The sequence below is a fragment of the Tyto alba genome, unplaced genomic scaffold (assembly GCF_018691265.1).
Source record: "Tyto alba isolate M040663 unplaced genomic scaffold, T.alba_DEE_v4.0 Super-Scaffold_3, whole genome shotgun sequence".
NCBI lineage: Eukaryota > Metazoa > Chordata > Aves > Strigiformes > Tytonidae > Tyto > Tyto alba.
In genome coordinates, this window is record NW_024881304.1 from 14334834 (window position 1) to 14359252 (window position 24419).

At 45.6% G+C, this 24419-nt stretch overlaps 1 protein-coding gene across 3 annotated transcripts in view; it reads right to left on the bottom strand.

The window, feature by feature from the left end:
* Nucleotides 1-24419, bottom strand: part of FRMD4B (FERM domain containing 4B) — a 136561-nt gene that overhangs the window by 92979 nt on the left and 19163 nt on the right. The window contains exon 1 of one of the 3 annotated variants that reach the window (XM_042799600.1): nt 6455-6654. The exons of 1 other annotated variant lie outside the window; for it this stretch is intronic. Coding sequence is in view for 1 of the 2 variants with exons in the window: in XM_042799599.1 (XP_042655533.1) it covers nt 4514-4585 (72 nt within the window). In the remaining variant the exon portion in view is untranslated. Of the gene's footprint in view, nt 1-4513; nt 4627-6454; nt 6655-24419 lie in introns of those variants that run through there. One more of the 3 variants, XM_042799599.1, reaches the window with a different exon arrangement.

Consider the following 24419-nt stretch of genomic DNA (forward strand, 5'->3'; position numbering starts at 1 on the left):
CCATGCCTCCTTGACCAATAGCCAGCCCATGGCCATGGTCGCCAAGCCTGAAAATAGACAAGGAGCCTCTGCAGAAGAGGGTTTGAGATCCTGCAGAGCAAAAGGACAGACCAGACAGCTGTCACACGCCACAGGAATAAATGACAGAAAGGGACAAACCCATATTTTCTTCTGTGCCTGCGGTCTCAGTGGTCTCACACATCTACTTCCCCCAAACTGGCAGGGGAGTAACAAAACACCTTTAGCATCATAATTTTGTCTCCAAAACCAGAATAGCTTCAGTGCACTGTCACAGCATTCTGTCAAAATTTCCACCTCTCATGCCCAGATATTCAGGTTGATCAGCACAGTGCCCTCCACCGCCCACCTAGACCTGCTGCAGTAGCTTCCCAGCAGCTCTGAGCAACACCACACGCCCCTGGTTTGCATTCAGTAATGATGTTGCTCTTCCTGCCCATCGCCTCACTGAAGCCATGAAACCCTTCGCTTCGGGGTCTTATCAGAGGAGTGGCAGGTTCAAAGTCTGGAGAACCAAGGGGCTGGAGTTCCAGGCAGGGTGACAGGTCCAGCCCCACTGGTTTGTCCTGCGCTTCCCACAAGCCCAGCAGCAGGAGGGTTTGTTTTTTCCCCGGCTCTGCTGACCAGTCTCTTGGACGGGCACCACGCTTCCCGACAGATACCAAACCTGCTCAGCTTCCCTCAGGGACTGGCCCATGACAGATGCCAGCATCACCCTACTACTGTCCTGACCAAAAATGGGGCAGCGTCTCCTGTGTTTTGAGTTGGCAAGGAGTATTAAAGGGAGCCTGAAGAAGTCAGGTAATTACTTTTGGATTAAGTATTTCATGGTAGATATAAATACGTGAGGAGCGTGAAAATCCAGGGCTGCCCTGGCTTTATTATTTTATAGCCTCATTAATCTATGGCAAATAGGGTAGAATTACTACATAACCTAAATACTGGGCAGAGATCTACAATGCTGTAAGAGAAAGCATAAATGAGATAGTAAAATTTCAGCATTTCGCATGATATATATGGCCACGAAGACAAAAATAACAACCCAAACCTATCAATCTCCTGACAAGAATCTTTTAAAGAGTGAGAATAAATGATGTCTAACTATTGTAATTATATCCTCAGTGCATTCATTCTCTCAGGATGAGTAACCCGTGATGCTGTAGCCTCCAGAAAAATCATGACTCAGAGCAATGCTTGCCCTTGATAAGACTTGATGGGTCATGCCAAGCCCCAGCAAGGTGTACACCCAGGAAAGAGCTTGTCCTTCCGTACCTACATGCCCAGATGACAGAGTTCAGACCACTGCATCCTATCAGACATGAACCAAGAGACCACCTTGGATGCTTTTCTGCTTCTTCTCCCTAACCCCATTTTCAGACCATAAGTCCAGCAGAGCATAACTCACTTCTGTGTCCATTCATCATCTGGCACACTGGACTACCGATACAAGCTTTTACATCAAAATCTATATTTAATGTAAGCAAGCTGGCAGAGATCAGCGGGGCTGAGGGAGCAGCGAGGCACAGGCAGCTGATGCTCCCCTGGGATGACCGTATTCACCTCACCTCCTCCAGACCAGACCAACACCCAGTCCCCCCACTCTGGCATGCTCGAGTAAGAGAACTGTCCTGTTGCCATTTTTATTTGGGCCTTGATCCAGCACAACCCAAGGTCAACAGGTCTTGTTCCACCTGCCATGGATGAGTTCAGTTCAGAGCCCTTCAAGGCACAGCAATGCCTTTTCCCAGACAAGTTTTGCAGAGTGAAAAATCACAAACCAGTGGAAAGAAACAGCACCAGTAAATAGAAGAGGCAATAAGAAATCAGCACTGTAAATCCATATAGTAAGTTGCCAGCACTCTTGGCGCTATGGAGTGATATTTTCTTAAAGTGCAGGTCTGCTGCAACCAGGCTTCTCCAGCTAGGAAGCAAAAAATTGTTTCACAATGTATCATCTGTTGCTAGAGCAATTAGTGCCTCGTTTTACTAACAGAGTACACTTGCAGTGTGCATTTGCCAGCTCTGGACAAGTAAATGGGGAATAACCGCCTAGAATTCGAAAGGAGGAAAATCAGTACGTTTCGTTAGAGCAGATGAGCTCTGCTGTAAGCATTTCTTAAAGGTGAGCCTCAGTGCTGAGTGTTTGACCACAGGAAAGGAAACAAGTCAAGCAGCTCATGGCATGTCCCCAGAGGGACCACGTTGATTATATAGGGCACTAAATGTTGCTAACAAGACGACAGAAGTAAGATTTCCAATGTGCATGAGCTGCTGGCCCTTCAGAAAGTAGGTGTGCGTCCAAACAGCACGGGGCCACGGGGCGCAAGGAGCAATTGTACTGAAAGAGAAGGGAAAAGAGCAGCCGTTGAAAGGATGCTTTTATCCTCAGAAGGCCTCAAAAATAAACAAGCAGCAGTGCCATGGGCCTCATCCAAAGCCCATTGAAATGGATGGAAAGACTCCAACTGCCCTCAATAGGCTTGTGGTGAGGCCGGGCATGCCATGGGAGCTCCACGCGCTGCCCCCCAACACACCCACCCCCAGCAGTGACTCTGCACCACATCCCACAGCTCCTTCTGCCTTTGCTCAGTTCTCTCCTTAGCCTCAGCAGATATTTCACAATCACTAGCTACTCAAGATATCAAAAATTATTCATACTTAAAAAAAAAAAAAAAAATCTATTTTTTGAAATAGCTTTTTTCTACCCAATACCAGAAATATGGGAACACGGACAGGTTGTAAATTAATCACCCGTGTAGCCGAGGCCCACAAAGATCTGTCTCTGAACCCAAAGCCTGAATCATAATGCTCCTCTGCACTTCATGAGGTGCCTTCTGGAGCCACCACACAGGTTGGTCCTCCCTGAGTTGTCACCCTCGTATTTGCCCTGAAGCTTTCAATATTTGGAGAAGAAATCTGCACTGATACTACAGAAATTCAAAGCTCCTCTCACCAAGAAAGATGGACCAAGTTAAGACAACATTCATTTTGCACATTCAAGCTGAGCAGAGCCCCTATGAGAACAAGAGTGAGGAGTCCCTGTCCAGTTTTCCCTCCCTTTTTAAAAAAAGCCCCCAAAGAAAGGCCTGACACCAACAGTGGCTGTATCGGATGCCCCTGGGGCAGGAGCAGTGACATTGGGAAAGGTCAGAAACACAAACAACGAGAAAGGAAGCAGGGAGGGTAAGGCAGAGGGGACGGTGGGATGGTTGTGGTCCCAACTGCTGAGTTAGCCCGTTCAGGTCAGAATCGTCTCACCCCTTCAGAGAGCAGGGTGCAGGTGCTGGACACAGACCCCTGTCCCTGCCAGGCAAGGTTTCCCCCCACATCTCACCCCTTTCTCACGGTCCCCCACCAGACACGTGTGTGGCACAGCTGTTAAAACTCAACTTCAGGAAAAAAAAAAAAAAAAAAGCTTTTGAATATAGCTTGGATGCAGCAGTTTGTTCTGTTTTTTAACCCCTTTAAACTTTTCCCTAGTCACCTTGGCAGAGAGGGAAGCAGAACAGACACGCTGGGAATGAGGTTTTAGCCCAGCCAGGCTCCCCACAGTTTCCTCATCTCTCTTCTGGCCATCCTGCAACAATATCAATTCCCCAATGGGGGTCAATCTGAGACTATTTGTATGCTTAAGTAAGTTATTCCTGCTATAATGGGCATAGATGAGAATTCAGCATTTGTTAACAATTATCCTAGGCAATAACTTCAGTCTCTCCCTTGTACTTCAAATGGAAACAACGCAGTAACTGAGTAGTACCTGCTGGCAGAGAAATTTTTAAATTGATGAATAGAAGTGGCTGAAATGGCTTGCTAAAAGAAAAATTCTCATTGCTTTCCCACTCCCTCTCTGGGATATAAAGTAGGCTTGCAGACTGCCCTTGCCATTATCAGAGCTGTGATTCAGTCAGCATTTCATGGTCCTAATTAACGGGTATTTGTTTTCATGGGTGTGATTCCTCATTTGCCAAGACTGCAAAATTATAATGCATTTTTCCCATCCTCCTTGGAGAGGACATGAGAGCTCAGCCAGGGAAAGGAAGCCATTTGGAGCAGGAAGAGGATGCTTGGAACCAGAGCTGGAGTGCTCATATTAGTCTCTTTCTGAGGTCAGAGAATCAAATTGACTTTTAAAAAAAGAGCTGCTATTCTCATTCAGGTTAATGGGCAAAACTGTAGCACAAAGGCCTCTGCCTGCCTGTTTCAGCAAGTTACACCGTCCTGCCCAGTTGCTCCTGGAGGATGCTTCCCAGGAGCCCTGCTCCCATCCTGCACGCGTGGTTGGAAGGGAAGGGGACAGGGGACATCAAGCCCAGGAAAACCAGAGCAACTGGTCCTCCTCATCCTCCAGTCCTACATCAGGAGGAAGGAGGACTTCTAGCTACTGCTGACTGGGTCCTGCTACACCCAATTTCATTACCTCTTGTCCCATATACCTGTTTCTCAAGTCTTGAAAAGCCATACAAGGAACAGAGGGGTCAAACTTCCTTCTACTTACATGCACCTGTCCCATCAGTATGGGGCTATAGGATGTAAGGGGGATCACCAGGTCCTGTCCCATCTTCAGCATCCACCAAAGCTGAGGTCGCTGTATGCCTCTTGCTTTCTACATCTTAAATATGTTTTTAATCCTTCAGGGAAGCAAGCAAGGATATTTGGGCCACAGTGTGGAAAGAACTGGAAAAACTGTGAGGAGATATGCAGTGTTTTTAGGGCAGGAAAACCTCCAGGACTAGGGTTTTGGGGAAGGAGAGAAAGCACAGCTGTAGGCTGAAAGGGGCTCCAATGTAGCATGGGCTGCCTGTAGAAAAAACAACCTCTCACTAGGGACACACCGAGGGGACTGTCCCTCCCCTATACAGCCCCATCCTTCCCACACCTCCCCATGCACTAACTGGTGTTGGCAGAACACAGGGGCATCTATCATTCCACAGGTAGCAAGCTCCATCACGCATCACAACACAACTCATTCCTAAGATTCACACAGAAATGTCAAGGAGAAAATAAATTCAGGGATTCAGAAGCAAATCTAGTGGATGCCACATTTCCAAATCCTCTGGGAGTTAAAGAAAAAGTGTATAAAGAAATACATATAATATCCTTTACCCCTTTCTCCTCCTGATTGTTAAATCAAATAAAAACCCCCACAAGAATACAGCAGCCACTGGAATACAATTCATGTTTCTGTATTGCTAAATTATGCATTGGCTTTACAGCAGGTAAAATTGTAGCACAGCACCATCTGTTTCTCAATATGCTTGCTGCCAGCTACCATAGCAGGGATTTACTTGCACATCCCTTTTGAGGTATGGCTGAACTGATAGGCAGAATTATCTGTCAACTGAGAAAGGGATCTGTCACCTGCCCACTACATGTTTGGGATATATCCTACCAAAAGGTGGGGCAGATCTTTTATTTTCTGATGTATGGGACAGGCTCACAATGCAAGCACTAGTGAATAGCCCTTGATGATGCTCCACATCCTTAAAATACTGCAGGAGATAGCACATTTTCCAGCTGTTTGTGCCTTATGCCAAAGCACATTTATATCAGCAGTTTAATTTCTAAATATTCCAAGGATTGCTGCAAATTGTTTCCATTAAGATAGAGGAAAGGGAAAGATAAAAGCAACCAATATTTCCACATTTCTGGATTGAAACTTAAGGGACTTGTACCTAAGTACACACAAAAGTCTCTGCCATTAATCAGGCAGCTTCCATCTCCTTGTGTCTTCTGGTTTCAAGTGGATCTCAAACAGTAACCCAAGCACCAGGGAGCTCCGTACAGAGCAGACCCTGAAGATGGCCATCCCCAGGAGGGTTTTGGTGAGTCCCCAGACCCAGCAACGGGGGTGCAGAGCCCTGCCAGTGCTCAGCTGAGGATGGGCTGCCCCATCCTGCAGCTCCCTCGCCTGGGCATGGAGCTACTGCTAAAGGACAGACCTGGCAGGCAACAGAGCAAAACCCAGACCCCGACTCACCCCAGATTCCTGCTTTTCTTCCTGCAGAGCAGCTGTTGAGGCTCTGTGCTCCACAGAGACAGCAAAGTCCACCACAGCCTTGAGCAGTGCTGGCAGCTGCTGCAGCAGCAAATGTTTCCAGCTCCAGCACCCGGCCAAAGGCAGGGAAGCATCCCCATAAGGTTAAGCCTCCATCCCCTCAACATCCATGGTAGACATCGCATCCAAATGAATGTCTGACCCACCAGCCAGCCCAGCATCAGGAACCGCACCAGGAGCGGGTCTGCCACCAGCAACACCCATGCAAAGGAAGCTTGGGAGCAGCTTTGGAATACCCTTTATGCTCAGTCACTTCTGACCTGAGCTCTCAGGAGCACCTCCACCAACTCCAGGAACACACACCCCCAGCTCAAAAGGCAGTAACAGTCTCCCAGGCTCAAGCAACTCAACTTGTCAACTCAAACAACAATTTTCTCTCACCTGAGTCTCAGGAGACAGGTACCTTCTGGAGGTGAAAGCTGCTTGCACACCTTACCCTCTGCCAAACGCCATAAAAACCTCTCCTTAACTCTGTATCTGGACGCCCTGCTCAGTCCCAAAACCTCAACTCGGTGCTTCTGCAAAGCCTCCTCTGTGGGGCTGTCACCGGTCAAAGGCTGGTGGCCACACACCGCAGCACCGGAGCTGGTGGCTGGAGGCAGGGGAATTCCTGCAGCGCAAGAAGAAGAGCCCAAGCACCTCCCAGGGCGCCCAGGACAAGCGAGTGCCTGTCAGGAGATGGAAAGCAATGAGCAAACAGGTTCAGCCTGTTGCTGCCTATGCTGAAGGCCAGCTCGGCCCAGGTGGTGTTTAAGTCATGTGTTTGCTCCTGCCCTAAGCTTGGAAAGACAAAAAAAAAAAAAAAAAAAAAAAGTGGTTTCATAGGATTTAAGACTTTCACCTAGCCATTTTCAAAGAGGATCTCTGATGAGCAAAACAAGAACAAAACAGGAGTTAAAACTTCAATGCCAAAGTTGTAACAAAACAAGTTCTTCCTCCACCGCCCAGTCCTTTTCTATTTTTTACATATATTCACCTCCTCTTCCACAGCCCTAGTTTCGCTGTTCACAGTCAGGAATTGGGAGTCTTGTTTCCACTTCTATCCCCTCCAGCCTCATTTATCACACAAGTTAAAAGGAATCAAGACAACCAGCATCACTTTACAAATAACCAGCCCCCATCTACTGACTTCCCATGGAAGGAAGATAGAATCCATGAATGTTTCAAGAAAGTTTCATCTGATCTAGAAATACAACCCCTGATACCTTTCTTATGCTTTAGATATCTCCATTCCCACGGCTGCAGGTTTCAGTAGCTGTTTTGTTGCCTACGGGAGGCACCATACAAATACACCAAAACACACAGCACCCGCCTGCTGCAGCTGAGCCAGCACTGTGCCGAGGGAAAAGCTGATCCCAAGCTGAGCCAGACCGGCTGCACTGGGTGGCAGTGAGCACAGGAGCCACTAGCCCATCTGTGGCCACGGGACTCCCCCTGGACTCCATCAGAAACACACCCTTCAGCTCTTCAGGTCAAGGAGCTCAGACCTCAGGTCACTTTTCCTTGATTTCCCCCAATAAAATGACTTCTGAAGGAGAAAACAAGCTCTTAGATGTCTCGTAATCCATCATTGCAGCTCTGTTAGTGTCCATGATTTGCTACATTTCAGCTATCACTGCCTTCTAGCAAAGCATTGTTGCTATTCAGGGAGAGATTCACCCACTTCACTGTGCATCCCTGGGGGACAAGTGTAAAATCAGTACCCCTAAAGGAGCCACGGGCATCCAGAAGACTCAACTTGGAGAATTTGACATTCAGGATGTAAAGCATCCCTGCATGAGCACACCTGTGATATGTTATTGGACTGCTTTGCTAAAAGAAGCTTCATCAATTCACACCTGTGGTTCTCCTGCCTTTGCTTACCCTCACTTCTCAAGCCAGGTATGGATTTCATCCTTCTCATTATTTCACTCCTCTTCCTTTTATCCAGTCTCTTCATGCGACACTACAAAGAGAGTACCTATTTTCCCTTATAAAAATGTCATCCTAAATGGGTATATTTTTTTCAAGTTTTTACCCACAGTCACACACAACCTCCCTGTCCAAGCTGAACAGCAGACTTGGTGTACAGATGGAACCAGGTATATAGCCCAGACACGGGTGCACAGATTGAACTGCAGTACAGCTCCTTGATAATGTTTCTGGTGCTCCCCTCTCCAGCAGCTACGACTACTGCATGCCTTGGTTCATTCCAGATGCAAAACTAACCTTGCTTAACATCTAAGTTCATCTGCATAATCCTTCCCTCTATTAAATTAATTAAGTGCTTCCAAGGAACAGAAATATACATGTTACCTAATTACAGGAGTCAGGCTGAAGCAGATCCTTTAAATATACACATCCTGACTAAGCTCTTCTAACCCCACTTAGCCAATCCTGCCCCTCCACCCCCCAGATTCCCCCTACAAGCAGCTCCTCAAAGCAGCAGCACTTTGCCACAGTAGAACCGGTCTATCAACAGCCCAGGGCACTGGTGCCTGTTTCTGCATGGAATCTGTCCAACTCCCCTCCCAGGCAAATTTTGCTGTGATGCCCCTTCTGCATCCACATTCCTGCTTGTCAGAGAGGGCAGCTGTATCACTAAAACCATCCAATGCTGCTGAGATCTTTCACTCTCTTTGGCTTTTCTCCTCACCAGGCTGCAGCACACATCACCACCAGTTTTGGGCACCCTCACACAAACTGGAGCCTGGAGGAACTTCCCAACACACTGCCTGGGAAGCCCCCCAGAGATTTCAGTGTTGCTAACCACATCTTAATAATTGTATTTTGAATTTTAGTGATCATCATGATTACAGTTGTCACCACTTCCACCCCCCCCACACCTACCAAGACCACTACAATAATACAAACAGCCAGAGAAATACAGGATAAAAAAGCCCACCCGGAAGCACCTCTCCCCTATGAAAACAAAGCAAAACCTTTCCCAGTGTTCCAATGCTGTGGTTGGCACCGAGGGATGCCAGCACACATCGGTGCTGGCAGCCTGTCCGGTGGGACCGAGTGGCTTGGTGAGGGGACAGGGCACAGCCCCAGCGAGGGCTCCCGCTGCCAGGCACAGCAGCAACCCGCCCACAGGGCACACACAGCCCCAGCCCATTGATTCACCCCTGCAGCTGTTAAAGGCCACCCTACAGATTTTATTATACAGATTAAAATCCAGTGCAGAAAATTGCAGTTCAGCTGAGCCAGCAGTTCCTCCCTGGGATCAGTCCCCAGCAGTGCTGCAGTTCACACCAAAGCGTGTAGGGCAGGGGCACAAAAGGCTCCGCTGGCAGTGGAAACAGTTTTGATCCCACATTGCAACAGCCACCTTCCCACCTCCCACAGCGGTGATATTCTCCAGGTGCGCCAAGCTTAACCCCCACCTCTGCTTAACACCCACTAATTGATCAGCAATCAGATTCCTACCAGGAAGTCAGAGCATCATCAGGTTGGGATTAAAAGGGTTACACTGATCACAAATTTTAAGAGGCTATGGATGGAGAGCTGTGAGCTCTGCTCCTGCGGTGATTTATGACCGGCAGCATCTCACTAGAGGGCAGCCGGCACACAGCTCGGCTCCACCACCCCAAACCTCTGGAAGCCAAGAACCTCACCCCACACAGCCTTGGAGGGCTCCAGTAGAAATCTATAAACAGCACAATGGAATTTGCACAAGTGACCGTGTGGTGAGGAATAAAATTAAATGAAAAAAACTTATTAACCCTATCCTATGCGTATGGTGTGGCGCAAATACAGGCTTGGACTCTTGAACAGAGATGTACAACTTACTCCCAGTGCCCTGACTGCTCAAACCAGATCACCAGCTATGATATTCAACTCCACTTTTGACGGTTTTCCCCCCAAAAGTGCCAATACTTAATGAACAATACAGGCTTTTCACCAAAACCTCTAAATTTGTCTGCATGACCCCAGAAGACAGAGGCGGTGAGTTATTCAGCTACCTACAGAGGTAAACCAAGCAATTATTAAAAATACAGGCCGTATTTTTGTTTTCCTGCTTATGCCAAAGAAATATACATCAATGAACCAGCAGCAATAACAACCACAAGCACATCCCCCTACCCCCAGGGAAACCCCCCCCCTTGCATAGGAATACCCTCAACCTTACCTGCCAAAACCCCAGTGCTGGGAGATTTACTATGCATTTCACATATTTATTCTCTTGGTAAGTTCTCACCACGGTGTAATTGCCTTTGTGTGGCAATGATCTATTATCCTATTATGAAATACCATGGGAATAGGGATTTAAGGTAGATAGTGTAAATTCTCACCAGGTTTTAATAACCTCCAATGGGACGGATTTGCTTATAACAGTAGTCAATCTCATCGAATATTCCCAATGGACCCTTTTCTGATAGCATGTTATGTTAAGGACCAGCAACCTGACCCAAAGCTTACTGGAGCCTTTCCATGCTGGATCAGTCCCTCCAGTGCCAACAGACAGTTCTGCAGGGGCTTGAAAAGCACAGCTCCGCAGATGATGACCCCAGCTCGTCTCAGCAGTGGCTAGCCTCCAATCAGTTCTGATCCATGTTTTAACTGACCAGTTTGGTTCTATTATAAGCTAGAAGTCTTCACAAACTGATATCTAATAGGAGAAAATTGCTCTCTAGACTAGAACAGAACATTATTTGAAATACACGACAAAAAAAGAACATTGATTTTTCAGAAAAGCATGATTTTCCTCTGTATTTTAAAAGCTGCTCTCAGCTCTTCAAGGCTACCATGGTCCCAATTACATATCTAGACCTAAGTCAGATCCCAAATGTCTCCTTAAATGTAAGGAGTGAAACATACTGAATCCAAGGAATTCCCTGTGAGAAATCTGTCCTTTCCACAGTCACTATGTAATTGATGTTTTCCTGATTTGGGTATTTTAAGAGCCTGTTGGCAAACTGGAAATTGTTTGATACACATTTTTTCCAATCTGTTCCTTAATTCACCTGAAATCACAGCCAGACAACAGGACAGAGATCACCTTTTACTCTGTTACTGGAAAGTAAGTCTAGAGCAATCACATCCGGGGAAAGAGTCCACAGGGTAGCACACGAAGCCACTGCTTAAGACACCTACAGTAGCTTAAACACTTGGACAGAATGAAAGATTAGCCCTTTTTCAGGATTGTTATTATTTTACCTCTCCTTGAACAGGGATTTTCACTCATATGGACACTTAAGTACAGGTTAGAAATGCAGAAGAAAACCAGTTTGAAAAAAAGACAATCCTATCAGCTTATAAGCAGTACTCGCATGCCAAAACCTCAGATGTGATTTTTAAAATTTTGTTCTTTAACTGCAGCAATTTAGCAGCACATATTGATTTTGAGAGAACGGACAAAGCTAAGCAAGCAGGATGCAGTGGCAGCCAGGAATAACTGCTGAGTGAGATAAAGGACTCAAAAAGAAAAGAAAAAAAAAAAATCATTTAATCACTGAAAGATCAGAGAAAGAGTCCATGTCTTCCCCCGCTTGAATGGCAAATTTCCCATCAGTTTAAAGAGACCACTTAAAAACAAAATTTCTTCTATTGGAAGTCTAGAAAAGCCCAGGTACAAAAGGAAAACCAGACCATATTGTTCAGAGCCTTGAAGATTATTTTAGTTTATTCTTAAAAAAAAAAAAAAAAAAAAAAAATATATAAAGTGTATGTAGTTTTAGGTTTGTTATTTTTTTTTTTCCCTCCACTAAAAGCATTATATGGCAGTGGCCCTAGTGCTTCCATGCCCAGTACAAGACCGCTGGCGCTGGGACCACAGTGCCTGTGTCCCTCCCAGCAGTGCCAGTGCCACACAGCAGAACCCCCTCACACTGCAGGGCAATTGCACCAGCAAGCTGGTTGAGGGTCAAGATAACGTTGCAGGTGATTTTTACGTTTCACATGTTGTGGATGGGTTTTCTGGAAACCTCCTGACTCGCCAAAATTAACTGCTGCACGGGGTGAGACAAAACCTCCCCCAGCCCTTCGGTCATCAGGGACAACACAAGCTTCTCCCTTTTACAACACAGCACAACCTGCCCATTCTCTCCTTGGAACAAGATTGTATTCTAGCTAAAAACCAGAAGAAAGAACAGTGCATGGAGAAGGGATCAGTGTTAGAAATTAATTAACACATAATGCCCAAACAAATGAGTTTTAGACCAGTTTATTCACTCCATCCCAGAGGGAGAATATCCTTATCAGAGCAGCGGAGAAAGCAAGGACAAGTCTAATAGAAAGACAAGCTGGGCTTTCGAGAGTTGTTATTTTTAACTAATGCTCCCTTTTTGTTCCACATTATTTTAATTAAAAGGGTAAGATTATATTAAGAGCCCAATCTTGCACTAGCTTTAATCTACAGCTCCCTGTAAGACAACAAGGATCTTGTCTCAAGTTGCTGAGTACAATTTCTGAAGAGGCTGTTTTGATACACAGCACAATTTGAAATCTTTGCCACATTAACTCAGGAGAGGAAAAAACAATGTTGCTGCAAAGCTGTGACTGCTGTATTTCTTAAATTCTCCAAATGATGTTTTCTATCCAGGCACAGAACGAATGTGCAGCAATGGTGGAGTCAACAAGACGACTCTCTTCACTGTATTCTGTTACATGGCACATCCAGAGTTAGGGCTGGTTTTGGGGGGTTTTTATTTTTTAGGGAAGAAAAACAAAAAAAAAAAATGTACTGAAGTTGTATCTGCTCAGGGTGAGCATCCTGCATCAGCTGGGGAGAAGAAGGGGATCTACAGCCCAGGGACAAGAGCTAATGCATGTACGGACTCACTTGACACCCTTGGAAGGTGCCACATCCCAGCTGCTGCCAGCTCAGCCCAGGGTGGGAGACCTCAGCTGGCCTCACTCCCAGTCACACCACACAGCCCACAGGGACACGCTGGGACCCCAGGAAGAGGACATGTTGTCATATCACAGCAGACAGGACATCTCAGCAGTCAGGGGCCTGGGGTGGTCATCCCCAGGACAGGCGATTCATTTCTGAGAAGGGACCACGCGTCAAATGGAGAAATACAAACGCCCTCCGTGCACCCTGCAGAAAGTGCAGCGTTAGAGGAGACCCCTCCTTGGGTCAGCATCCCCATGACAGATCCCAGGGAGGGGAACATGCAAGGGCAGTTGCTGTGCTCGGGCTGTTCAGAGCTGCTCTCCTGGTGTCCCGTCACGCAGGAAGGAAACAGGAGCCCCAAGTCCCAGTTTCCATCATTTGTCACCCGCCAGCCAGCAAGGGGCCACGACAGCTCCCACTAACACCGGCCACAACATCAGTGAACCAACCAAGCAAAGAAACTCCTGTCCTAAAAAGGAGGGCAGGGGAAGGGTGGGTGTGCTCCAGCCTTGCGCACTGCAGACAGCAGCTCCGCAGGAGGAGCTCAGGGTCCTGCGGCCACACATTTTCAAACACTTATCTCCTCCCAGCACAGGAAGATTTAATGTGGAGAGCCAGAACGGCTGCCCTGGAAAATCTCCTGCCCGAAGATGCAGTCTTGTATTTATGAGCTGTTGCCTTCCATGCAAGCTGGGAAGTTATCTGGGTGAGTGCTAGGGCAGACCCAGGCTCAGCAGAAGCAGAGCAGCAGGCTGCAGCAGCACTCCCAACCCCCAGGTCAGTGGCAACCAGCCGCAACAAAGAAAGAAACTTGGACGTGAGTGATTTGGGTTGTTTTCAAGTGATTTGCCCACTTGCCACTGTCTCCCTACTGCCCCCGCTTTCACATATTTTTCTATCAAGAAGCCCCCTCTTAAAGCACTGCTCTGCTCTTACGGTTTTAAAAAGCTCACCGCAAAATCAGGATTTGGACTTCACAGAGACTTAGTGATGATGAGCTGTGCCTAAAATCAGTGCTCCACTTCAAAACAGGAGCCTCTGCAAACACAGCAGTAGGGTCCCTCCCCAACACACATCCATATGTACCCCCATGGATGAGACAGTTTGCAGTAGCAGGGTACCAGGCACCCAAACTCAGTTACTGCTGCAAAAGGAAAATATTTTGACACAGGAGTTCAGCTGGCAGCATCCTCCAAATGTAGTTTCCCATAGCATCAGGCATTTTAGGAACAGAGACGCTCTCCGCTCCAGAAGACTGCAACAGTTTAACCTCTCCGTTTCTTCACCAGACAGATGAATCCCCAACTCAATCCTGTGGGCTTCTGGGTGCTTCTAATTTTCCAAACAGGGCTGGCAAGTCTTCAGCTGCTGACAGCCTGCAGGACCCTTCACAGCATGCCAAGGGCATGCTCTGCCAGAGCCCTGGCACAAGTGGCAGGAGGACCTTGTTTGGAAAAACGAGATGACACCACACAGCACCCTGTGCCTTAGCCAAGGAGTCTCCAGCTGGAGACGTCTGTCTTCAATCTGGATTCTGATAAATTATCATGTTCTTGGGCAAGAATTACTAATCCTATAAGAGGAGACCTTGATCACAAGAGCAGTGAGTCATCCCCCTTGCATACAAGCCCCCAATTCCTTTCACTCCCCCTTCCAGGATTTGATTCAAAACAGCCTCTTCTGTTTTCAAAGCTTCTTATCTGTTGGCTTTAGCCTACAGCTCACCAGATTGCTCTCTTCCCCTCTCCTTTGGGAAAGGCCACGTACTGGTTTGGGCTGTGGGTTTAAACAGCAGCTAGGATGTATGAATGGGCATGGTTTCTGTAATTACTGGTCTGACTGATCTCTGTACCCTGGATCACATTTCTGAGCCACTCTTTGCAAGTGTTGTTCTACACAGCTACAGTTGTATTCAGCCGGGAAAAACATCTATTCTTTCCATCACCTTTTGAAGTTTATTTCCTTTTAGTATGAACCGTTACACATCGTACAGTCTAGAAGATGACAAGCAAAAATAAACAATGGACATATGATAAAATGCAAAAAACATATAAAGTACAGAATATTCATTCCAAGATGAAAGAAAATTTCAGCCACGGTTTCCACTCATTTTCTGGGACTATATGAGAAGTTTAGTACTTTTCACAAAAAAAATGGCAGAACAACAGGATTTTAGAGAAATACACCGAATAGCTTAAATTGAAGGGGAAAGTGGGAAGAGGAGGCAGCCTCCTCCAACAGAACATTACTTAACCGTATCACTTACAAATGCAAATGCAGACAGTCCTGTTAAACAGGCTCAAAGTTAGTCTCATAGTGCAGTTCACTGAAACTATAGGTATGTGCCCCCAAAGCTTTCCTTCTAGTATCCATGTCTATTCTTTGAGATCATAAAAAGTATTTAATAGATAAAATTAACACTTTCAAAAGCTCACTTCAAGTTGCCCACAGGGAATAACATAATTATGGGATGAGAGATAAAGCTTTGTCTGGGATAAGAACACAAAGTAGTGAGAAATGCATTATGAAGTTATCAGCATTTGGGCTTCTTTCCATTAGCCTTCTGAGGTTCATATCTCCAAGATCTCCTCAGCTACCCCAAAAGCCACAAACCTACTAAAGGGAAAGCAGCTATTGCAGTATCAAGACTCCAGGAGTTTGGAATTTAAGATGTAAGAAGAGAAAACAAAAGCAAATGGCCACAAGCCTTTAAGAACTGTAAACATCATGGAGATCATCATTCCCCATCATTACCAGGGAGGGCTTGAGCCACAGCAGCATCGAAAAGCCCCATGCAGACAGTAAGGGCGTATAAAAACCCACTCTTAGGGCACAGACCAACCGCTAAATGACAGGGGTTAGGATAAAAATCTTCCTCTAAGGACCAGCTAGCCCATCCTTGTTCTGTATCAAGATGCAACTGTCAGCTGGCTCCAGTCCCTTAAAATTACTTCCATCTGGCTTTGCCCAGACTGATAACCACACCACTGGCATAAATAAAACCCTTACAACCAAACATCCCCTTCTCTCTCCAGGCCCCACCGTGCATTCCCTGCTGGAAAGAGCAGTTTCCATGCTGCTCCATAGCTCTGCAGGCAAGCTTAAACAGTCCTGCCATCTTTTGCAGCATGGAAGTGTGTGGGGGAGTTGCCTCTCAACCTCTTTCTTCTTGTTATAGTGGGAGAAGTTAAAGGATGGCTTCTCCCTGGGTCCTACCAGCTTCACTTTGAGATGAGGGACATGACCCGAACCAAAAGTGGCAGCAAAGCTAGTCAGCACCTAGGAAAGGCCCAGGTATTTTCCTTCTAGGAGCTGCTTCTGTTCCATCCCATCTTTTATCATACCCTTAGAGGGGATCTTTGTCCCCAGGACTTCCCAAAACACATCAAGGGCTCTTGCATATTTTGAAGCACTCAGCAGCCATATTCAGAACAAGAACAGAATCTGTTTTGCTCCAGCATAGTAATCTGGGAGTATAAAGATTTCAAGAAATTAAATGTTTTCCTGCCCCACCTTCCAACCAGATCATGGGCTGCCCTACTTAAATGGAGTGGTGTAACAGAGGGACATAACCATCTGCATCACTTGCAGCTGCAATTCATATCCCAGTGCTCAGATCTGGTCTGTGGATCATTCAACTGCCATTCCTCCTGCAGCAGGTTCTACAGTATTTGACCTACAGCAAGCCAAGGCAGATACAACCCTGTCTACAAATGCAGATGTACTTAGCTTCAGCGTATGAAAGTATATTTTCAATCCAACATACCAAGCCAGAAATAGAAAACACTTCTTGTTTCAAAGCTAGATCATAAATGCTCTTCCATCACTATGAAGACCTTCTCATGGACCCCACTCCCTTCTTACAGGGCAACTGAAACACAGACCAGTGGCCTGATTTAACACAAAAAGCAAACTTCAGAGCTGGGAACACAGCTACGTCTCAGCCCAGTGCCCTATCCAGAGCTACACAACCCTTCCAAACAGTCTGCTGCACTGCACTGAAGTAGCATATAAAAAACAAATCCTACAGGAATCCTGATTTTGCAGATTTTTTTTTTTGTTACTGTATGTTCCACTTGCTGTTGGAAAGAGACTCTTGATGCAGGCTCTGGGTCCACTTAACTAATAATTGTATTTAATTTCTCAAACTATTAGCATGTAATGGAGCAGTGGCAGCCTGGGCTCCTGATGTCTGGGAAGAGATGCTTTGTGACAAGGGGGAAGTGCATTGCCTGGGGTCAGCTGGTCCCTCCAAATCCCAGAGCATATCACCTTGGGAGCAGAAATCCTCCCTCTCTGCCCAGAGCAGGAGCTGGAACTTCTAGTTACTTTTCAAAAGATGAAGGAAAAAAAAGTATCAGTGTGTTTGTCAGTACTTTCTCCCCTTCCGTAGCTCCCACAAATAATAGAAAGCTACATAATGACATGTGTGCACACATAAAAAAAGTTAATTAATGGTCTCAGCCTAAACTGGTGAAATCAGCATGCCTTAAGCAATGATTTAGCAGTTCATGCTGCACTGCCAGACTTTCTCCTTCCACGTAAACCTTAATCCCCAAACTAACTCTTAGCTCCCTGCTGAGGAGTCACTTCTAAAACTCAAGCTCTTTGGGGGTTTTGCTCAAGATAGAAGCATCCCAGGTTGCCCACAGACCTTACAAGCTGGAACACCTGCAGCGCTGAGCAGGAATGAGCACTGCACTGACAGTGAAGGGATGAACGTCTGCTCAGACCAACACAGAGATAAACAGAACATGGAAGAGATGAGCTCTCCAATCCCAGTTAGACCAGTGATAGGCCTTATTTTTGAGGTACTGAAGTTTCTACTGATGCAGATTTTAAATGTAAACTCCATCCTGCTGAAGCCAATTTTGATTCTGCTTCATCTAGCAATCGCCATCTCCTGTAAGATATATTTTCTCATCTTATAAGAAAGAAGAGCGGAAGGCTGAGAAAGAGGAAAACATTTCACAGATCTTACACAGTTGTGTTTATCCAGCACGCTCAGATTATGTTTCACAGCAGACACTGCACCCAAGCATCTGCTGTGCACACCGGAGCAGACCCACGACTGCTCTGAAGACCCAAAAGTCAGTCACTGCCAGGGTGAGCACCACGCCTGCCTGGGACAGGCTCCACAGAGCAGAGGTGATGAGGACAACCAGAGAGGTCTGAGCTGTGCACAGATACCAAGGCACACTCCAGCCATGCAGAGGATCTGCTGCAGGATTCACAGAAGTCTTCCTCCTGCAGAGGCTGAGCCCGGGCTGGGCACTGGGCAGGGAGATGGGACTCGGGGAGGAGGGGGGAGGCCTGGAGCTCAGCCCAGTCCTGCTCAGCCCATCAAAGGGTGAGCTTCTTCCCCTCTTCCATACGACCTGGCTGCTGCCTGGAGATGATGCCTGTATTGTATGCCACAATACAATCCTCCTTTGTTGGGACACAGCCAGTTAAAGCACAGGGTCAAGGAGGGGACATGCTGACAGCAAAACCCCAAGCAATGTAACACAGCATTTTGATAATCCCTAAAGCAAGTCATGTAAGCAGTTACGTACAGAAAGCTACTTCAGCACGCACCCAGCTTTTATCTGGTTATGAGGTTTTTTTTTTTTCCTTCCCCAAGAGTATTAAAGCAACAAAGAGGGAGCACAAAGAGAGAGGTGGGAGGACTGCAGCAACGTGAGATGAGCAACCAGGGGCTCCTGTCTTTGATGTTTGGATGATCACATCACTCCAATTACTATGTTGAAGGCTCTGCTGTGTCACTGGTAAATCATCCAAGGAAATTAACTGTGCAGGGAGTTTGCACCACAAGTCATCGCAGGTAAAAATGATAAGAGAAAAGTCAAAGCATTGCAGACAGGAGAAAAACTCCAAAATACTGCAAAAAACAAAAGGAACATATATTTCAAATAATTTCTCTAAATTATGTATTATAAATACATAATCTGGGTAGGTGCCTGAAGAGGGAGGATAGACTCATCTACAGTTCTTGCAGAAATTAAGCCATCAGTTAATCATGCATACTCTGTTGGAGTTACAGAGAGGGTAAAGAACTGAAGAATTTGTCTTCTACAAGGAATAGTCTGGCACTTGGTTTTCCAGTGATACCTGTCCTCATACAGCATTAAACTATGGAATACATTAATTATTTTCCTTCAACACAAAAAATATACACGTTCGTTCTTCTCCCCTTCCCCTACTATCACAATAAATGAGGTAATCCGTAACACATCACAGTTACACAGAATTTCATAATCCACTGTGTTTCAGAGTGATAAAGTAAAATGCCATCCCAAGTACTTAACAATGATCAGTTGATTCAAATTCCCTACTGGGCTGATGCTCATTTCACAGATGAGTAACCAGGTCCATACAGAGGCCAAGACATTTGCCCAAGAGGACTGGGAGCACTCAGGGCTTGCATCTACTCTACTCAGCCATAGTAACTTGACAGACAACAACCCAAAGCCCATCAAGCAAACCAAGCACAGAAAACACTGCTGACAGCACATGAGTGGATGGGATGGAGCAGAGGTAAGGCACTGCTGACCCATGGCCACTTGGCCACTATCTTCCCTTTCCCTGTAGCCTTCTGCTCTCATTCAGTCTCTCCAGGCTCAGCCAAGTCTAATTTCCTCTCAGCTGCTTGCCCTGAGCACCACCTCATCCCTCCCTCCCAGCACTCCCAACCCAGAGGTGTGGCTCCAGAAATGCTTTCTAAATGCCTGCTTTGCAATTCAGAACATCCTTAAACTCCTCCATCAGGTCAGTATTTGCCTATAATCCCCTTTGGATCTAAAGTGTTTATACAGTATTACTTGCAAGATTTAACTCAAAGATGATTAATTCAGGCCCGTGATTTTGGGCTTCATTTTGATTTCAAGGCAGCAACAGAAAGCCTGGTTTTCAGTATCTTATGCACTTTGACTTGAATCAAAGCACTTATGTGTTTGACAAACAGATTTACAGCCCTGAAGGACTCTGCTTTTTTTTTTTTTTTATCTCTCAATACAAACTAGTTCCACTTTTACCCACGCCCTCTTTAGTTTAAACCCACCTAGGTATGGTGGGAGCACAATTTCTATGATCACATTCACAATAGCTGTATCATGTTTACTTTAGATCAAAATCCCACTTGCGAGTATTTAAAGCCCGGAGCTGGAGTAGGAGAGTAAATTAAAATGCGAACAGCAGCGAAAGCCATGGCACCCACCAACACGAGCAAGCCCAGCACGTGCCCTCGCTCCACAGCCTGCACGCCTCGGGTGGGGGGGGGACACAGGGGGGGTGAGCAGGGAGATCTTTGGCAGAGCATTGTACCCCCCCAGTGCAGGGGTAGTGCAGCAGTGTCAGGGCCAGCTTTTGAAAAGGCTAATAGAGATGCTGCAGCTCCTTACTGGGAAGAGCCAGCCTGCTGTAGCCACCACATTGCTGCTCCTATTCGTGGTAAGGGAGCTGCCACACAGGGGTGATACACACACCCCAGCCCAGTGCACACACAACGTGTATTGTACCATTCAATAACTCTGTTGGGTGGAAGAATAAGGGGACAATTTATATAGAGTTTTGCCTCTGCTTTGAGCAGAGCGGGAGTTTTGCCACTTGCATGTCAACACCAAGTGTCCTCTCTGCTTCCAGAAATTTCAGGGCAGCTGAACCATTGCTGGCAGCAGATCTGTCCCCTCCTGGCTCAGGCAGTGGCTGCCAGGCAGCACACCCCGATGCAGGCACTCCTCCGCACTCCACGAGCTGCACAAATGGGCTCTGCTCACACAGGTAACGGAAAGTCATACTTTGAGACATAAGTGGTACTACAGGATGGGCCCGTGAAGAAATGTTATACCATGGGCAGGGTAGCAGGTATCTTCTTTCTAAGAAGAGTTACTGACACCAGCAACCTTCTAACCTGGAACCACACACATCCTCCTGGTTCCCAGTTCTCCACGTTGCTTAAAGAGTAACCAGTTAGATCCTTAGCTGAGAAGTGATTAGGATAGCATTAACTTATTAGAGCTTCTCAGTTACATTATCTGATGCTCTAACCCATCCTACCCAATACACAGGCTTCTCCAGATCCACATGGGCAAACAGCCCACATAATTCTCCACTGCAGAGTGTAGGGACCAGGCTTAGCTCAGGCTGCTGCAGATGTTGTATCTATCTACTTCAGTTGTAAAGGCATCTGCTTTAATCCAATAAGTAGTCTCCTCAGCATTTGATGAATTAAGCAAGCATCAGTAAATAATTTCAATCTTGGCTGCTAAATGAAAGTGATAAATTTTAACTTAAACCAACTACAGACAATGCATGTTTTCCTCAGTCTTTCCAAGGAAAGTGGTTTTGTCTCAAAACACTGGATTTCTTCCCTTTATGTCTCCGATACAATGAATCAAGAAAGCAGAAGCAACACTAACAGGAGACTGTTCCAGGTTTGCCTGGTAACTTCGATATTCCTGTGGTCTCGAGCAGTTAACTCACTTCCTGCAAGTTTTAATCAGACCACAAAAGCATTGTTTAACAGCTGAGAACGTTCACAACATACAATAGAAACAGTTTCTCCTCATCTGAATTTTGCTAATTGAACTTTTAATCATTCAAGCTATGCTTTTCAGTCTTCAGCAGTATCAGTGAAAGCAAAAAGTGCTCCAATTTTGAAAGAAGCCTTCAGCTGCCTGCAAGTTGAAGCACCTATCACTACAACTGCTGTGGCTCCAACCTTCACCACTCCACTGCTGCCCTTTCAAATGAAACCAATGCTTAAATGAAATCTAAGAGGCCTCAAGTTTCCTCTCAGCAAGAGCCACCAGCTAACAACACATCTTCCCTGCAAGAACTGTGTTTAAAATCGCTGCATCTTCAAGCACCTCTAAATCCTCAGACTGATGCAGCACCAGAGTAAGTCTTCCCACCCACATGACCCTGCATAATAGAGTGCTTCTAAAAGTAATTTATCTCCAGAACAGAGTCAAGAAAACCTTCCCTGAAAGAAGCCTTACTGCTTTCAAAGCCAACACCAGCTACATTTTCACAGCAAAAGGAAACATGATTTCATTTTAGTAACAGATCACTTTACAAACGTCAACGAAACCTCACAGACCACACTGCAACCAAACAATCTTCCTTTCAAGAGTCTAAAAGGGTAAAATATACCTGACACAAAGCAAGGGCATTTACGACTACTCCTATCCTACTAGAAGCAATGTTGGAAGCAAAGGGTGGGAAGTTGCCCACAGATTTCTCCAGTCCTTTCGCGACACAAACCAGTTCCCTTCCAGCTTTCCAAGGTGACCACGTTGCACAAGGTCTGTGTAACATGGGCAGTACTGCAGCACGCCTTGAGTCTTGTGCAACTGTCAGCCACGGCTTGAGGGCCAGCACAAAGCAGTCCAGCTGCAAAACACATTAAAAGCTCCAAGAGCCTGGGAATGGCCTTGATGTGTCTTCCCCAAAGGGACCACTTTTGCTGCAAAAAGTGGATTAATTATTTATAGCAGAAAATAAGGTGGCTCACTGCAGCTGAGGAAGCCACTTTCAATTTACTAGATGTCTTGATATGGTCCATTATGTAAACAACATCTTCACACACAGAGACTTCTGTTGCCACTGTAAGAAGTTTTCCCTGTTTTTAATGTGGAACAAAAGCTTCTCCATTAATTTAAATGGAATCAGGGTCTAAACTCAACATCTTCTGTAGGCTGGATGGGGGACAGCCATGTTTCCTTCTCTCCACCCAAAGCTCTGCAGGCTACACTCCAGTCAATGACTGTGATTTGTTTTTCAACCATTAATTCTTCACACTGGATGGCTAATACCCTCAGATTTGCACTCCCATGCCATTTACAGTTAAGAATAATGAATTCAGGGCACACACTGTGACAAGTGACTGTTTTAATGTAGCACTTCGTTGAATAGTTTAGCAAACTGGGTATCCCTTAACCTCTTCAGCACTTGACATGAAAGTTCAAGCTATTTTCCACAACTTAGTAGGCACCAAGCTGTGTCACTTTGCCTAGGCTAGCTGTATCATTTCTTGTCATTAACAGACAGTGAGATTTTTAACACATTATGGAGAATTCAGATCTTTCCACCAGCTTCTTCACCACCCAAGAGATACAGCTTTGCTTATGCACACCAACTCTCCCAAAGACTGATCGTTCCCACAGAAGTTAGCTTATATGTCATTCCCTCCTTCAAGTAGACCTGGGAACCCAAGACCAAACACACTGGTTATTTGAAGGCATTACATGGTCTGAGTCACTTAGAAAAATAAGAGATAGAACAACTACATATGGATTTATTTCTGGAATAGATGGGACAAGCTTGGGAGATTATTCTTCTCCCCTGCAAAAAAAAAAAAAAAAAAAAAAAAAAAAGTACTACATTCTAGGAGAAAGAACCTTATAAGCTTTTCAGGTTGTACTCTTACAGAATTATAATTAAAAAGAAATATATCAGATGATGTAAATAAATCCAAACATGATCAAGCGAGTCCAAGAAAAGATAGAATTGTGAAGTTCTGATCCCCTTGAACACAAGCCCACTAATAGCAATGGGACCATTCAGGATGCACTGTGCTGACTTCAGAGTGAACCATAATCTGCAGAGCCCTGGCTGTGTATACCAACCACATACACAGCACCGAGTCTGCAAGAATTTATACCACTGGTTCAAATCTAGTCCCTCTTTTTCTGCCAATGTCTTGGCTCCTGCTACAAAGGAGGAAAGTTGTGAATCTGTTTAGACATTACCGGCTCAGAGTCTTGGCTGGGTGACCAAAAGCAACCAACTGTTCCCCATGGATACCTGACCTGATGTTTCTACAATTCTAACACCACAGCTCAACACAGTCTTTGTAAAGGTCCTCAAGTAAGGGTACAGAAAAAGAGAGAACATGAAAGCAGAAATTAAAATGTAGCTTTAATTTAGTCTTTTCAACTGTATGCCACAATTAAACTAACACAACAAATGTGCACTGCAGTATTACACTCCCTGTGAGCACAACCTTTGAGAAGGTGATTCTCTGAGTTCATACCATTTTCTGTCCTGTGTGGCTCCACTGAAATCAAACCAGGTACTCTGCACAGACACAACAAAATAACTGCAGTCAGGCTCTATGCCTGCTGACAGAAATGTTTTAAACATCTGTCCCAGTAAGAAATACGGTAGATGATTCCAAAATAGTTTATTCTATTTCCCTAGCAGAGGAAAGAAAGCAAGAGAAGAGCTTACTCCTATATTGTTTTTCTACATTACTGTCAGCAACTGCATGGAGAAACAAAGTCCTTTTTAAAAAATAAATAAATAAAATCCACATGTCTATTTTGTGAAGTTCTCATGCATCACATACATTAGAGATACTCAAGGGACTCTGCTTTGGCTTTACTGTGATTCAACATGGAGATTTGCCTCCCCTCCCCACTATTTTACACACTTGGGTGGCATTAAGCTTTGACGAGGGCTAACTGTCTTCACTGCAGAAAATTGTTACATGACTTCTTAAATATTTTGGGGGGTGAAAAA